This window comes from Solanum stenotomum, chromosome 3 (assembly GCF_019186545.1).
Source record: "Solanum stenotomum isolate F172 chromosome 3, ASM1918654v1, whole genome shotgun sequence".
NCBI lineage: Eukaryota > Viridiplantae > Streptophyta > Magnoliopsida > Solanales > Solanaceae > Solanum > Solanum stenotomum.
In genome coordinates this window covers 44,862,581-44,865,267 of record NC_064284.1, presented here as the reverse complement: position 1 = coordinate 44,865,267, position 2,687 = coordinate 44,862,581, and the positions used below count along the sequence as shown (strand labels likewise).

General features: G+C 40.1%; 1 protein-coding gene across 1 annotated transcript; it reads right to left on the bottom strand.

Moving 5' to 3' along the window:
- Positions 1-870: 870 nt before the first annotated feature.
- LOC125858984 (uncharacterized) lies at positions 871-1,927 on the bottom strand. The gene is made up of 3 exons (XM_049538736.1): positions 1,749-1,927; positions 940-1,283; positions 871-890 (listed from the first exon to the last, which is right to left on the bottom strand). The coding sequence occupies exons 1-3, from the start codon at positions 1,925-1,927 to the stop codon at positions 871-873; spliced, it is 543 nt and encodes a 180-aa protein (XP_049394693.1).
- Positions 1,928-2,687: the final 760 nt, after the last annotated feature.

The following is a 2,687-nucleotide window of genomic DNA, read 5'->3' as shown; positions in this document are numbered from 1 at the left end:
ACTCATAATGACCATACCGAGTTTGAAAAGACTTCTTTGGAATATCATCTTCTCTCACCGTCAATTGGTGATAACCCGACCTAAGATCAATGTTGGAGAAGTAACTTGCCCCTTGAAGTTGGTCAAACAAACTATCTATCCTTAGAAGAGGATACTTATTCTTAATAGTCACCTTATTAAACTGACGATAGTCAATACACATACGAAGAAAACCATCCCTCTTTCTAACAAATAAAACTAGAGCACCCCATGGAGAGATACTTGGTCGGATGAAACCATTATCCAACAAATCTTTTAATTGTTCTTTCAACTCCTTAAGTTTGAAGCCATATGGTAAATAGGAATAGAAATAGGTTGCGTAGCTGGGAGAAGGTCAGTTTCGAAGTATATTTCCCGCTCGGGAGGAATATCAAGTAAATTATCATGGAACACTTCTGGAATCTCATTAATAACGGGATCGACTAAAGAGTAGGGGTTTCAGAATACATATCCCTCACCCTAACAAGATGGTAAATGCAACCCTTAGAAATCATCTTTCTAGCTTTAAGACAAGAGACACGCTGACCTCTAGGCAAAGATTTCCCCCTTTCATCTCTAGGATAGGCTTATTCGGGGACTGAAATTTGACTACACGAGTTCTACAATCTATAGAAGCATAACATGAGTGAAGCCAATCCACATCAAGAATAACATCAAAGTCTAACATATCAAGCTCTACCAAATCAACAACAATAACTCTATGGGACAAGGAGACGAGACACTTTCTATAGAACCTCTTAGCGACAACAAAATCACCAACATGAGTAGAGAAAGAAAAAGGTTCTAACAACACATTCGAAAGAACATCAAACCTCATAGCCACATATGGTGTCACAAAAGATAAGGTAGCACTGGGGTCAAGTAAAGCATATACATCAAGTTGGAAAACTTTTAACATACCGGTAACTACATCGGTTGAACCTTCTTCTTCACTACGAGTTTGAAGTGCATAGAAGCGGTTTTGCTTGGGAGCATTGGAACTCAAACCACTAGGAGGAGCTTGCTTGACCTCTCTTCCCTTAGCCGTAAGCATTGGGCAATCCCTCATTTTGTGACTACTCTTACCACAACCAAAACAACTATCCGTGCTGGCTAGGCACTTACTCTCATGCTTCCTTCCACATTTAGAACAAGTAGACCTAGGCAATGAAGATCCACTACCATTACCTCCTTGAGTCTTAGGGTTAGACGCCCTATCTTTGTTGAACTTAGGAGGAGCATTGGAGGAACCTTTACCGAAAAACCTTTATTGAAATTTAGGATGACCATATCTATCAGACCTAGCATGAAAGAAATTTCCATCATCGGTCTTAGCTCTTTTTACCTCCCTAGAATTTTCCTTAAGTTTCTCCTCCTCAATTTGTTGATAATGGAACATAAGACGAGAGATGTCCATGTCACTAATGAGCATAGTGGTACGACATCTTTAATCACCATTTCAGACACACCCAAAATGAACTTGCTCATCCTAGCCCTTAAATCGGCATCCATTGTTGGAGCATACTTAGACAATTGAGTGAACTTTAGAGCATACCTCCTCACACTCATACTTCCTTGACGAAAGTTAATAAACTCAAGAACCTTTGCTTCCCTTATCTCAAGGGGAAAGAACCTATCAAGAAAAGCAAATTTAAACCTTTCCCACTCTATGTGACCCATTTCTACCGTTCTTGCTTCTTTTCATTGGTTGTACCACACTTGAGAAACACCTTTGATTTGGTAAACGGCCAATTCCACCTTCTCTACCGGAGTCACTCCCATGATAGCAAGTGACCTCATCGATAAACTCTTGAGGATCTTTCTCAACCTTGGAGCCATAAAATTCTGAAGGGTTTATCCTCATAAAGTACCTCACTCTTGATGCCGCCGTACCCACATTTGGGTTCATGAAGACTACCACCTCTCTATTGGCTTGGGCCATCATGGCTGGGCCAACACTTCAAAAGCCGACCTAAACTCTGTATTTGTTACATTTTCAGCCAAAGGGTCTATCGGATATTGAGGAGGAGCTCGTTGATCCACACTGTCTCCCTCATTCCTTCTAGCATGAGCCGTTCGAGTAGTCATATCCTGTAGACCATTGGGTAAGGATTTGGAGAAAGTCCTTATAGAATTAAACTCTATCGCACGACTTTAAAGTAATGAAAGAAGTGGAGTTTCCTAATCATTTTGTAGCTGCTCATTTCTAAATGTGGCGTGCTTCACACTCATGATCAAGACTCTATTGGAGGTGGCTTATGAGACATCATCCTAGGACAATTCTAAACCTTGTGCTCTGATTACCAAGTTTGTCACGATCCAAAGATACACCCTAGATGTAACATGGCGTATAGAACCCTGAAGGACTCCATATAAGCAACTGAGCTCTCATTACATAAGAAATAGAACGATAAGAGTAAAACACCATTTCAGAGTCTAAAACATTTTTATAAACGAAAAGTGGAAGTCTAGACACTTTGTCACATCATAGCCATCTATTATAATATGATGAAATTGGCCTTATCCCATACATCATGTCCAAATAGGGAAATACATGAAAGAAACTGAAAATAATAAAACTCCATCCTCGAAGCATGAGGAATCACGAAAGCTCAAAAATCTCTAAATCAACACTTAGCCACGAAACTGATGACCCTGACTGTCGGACC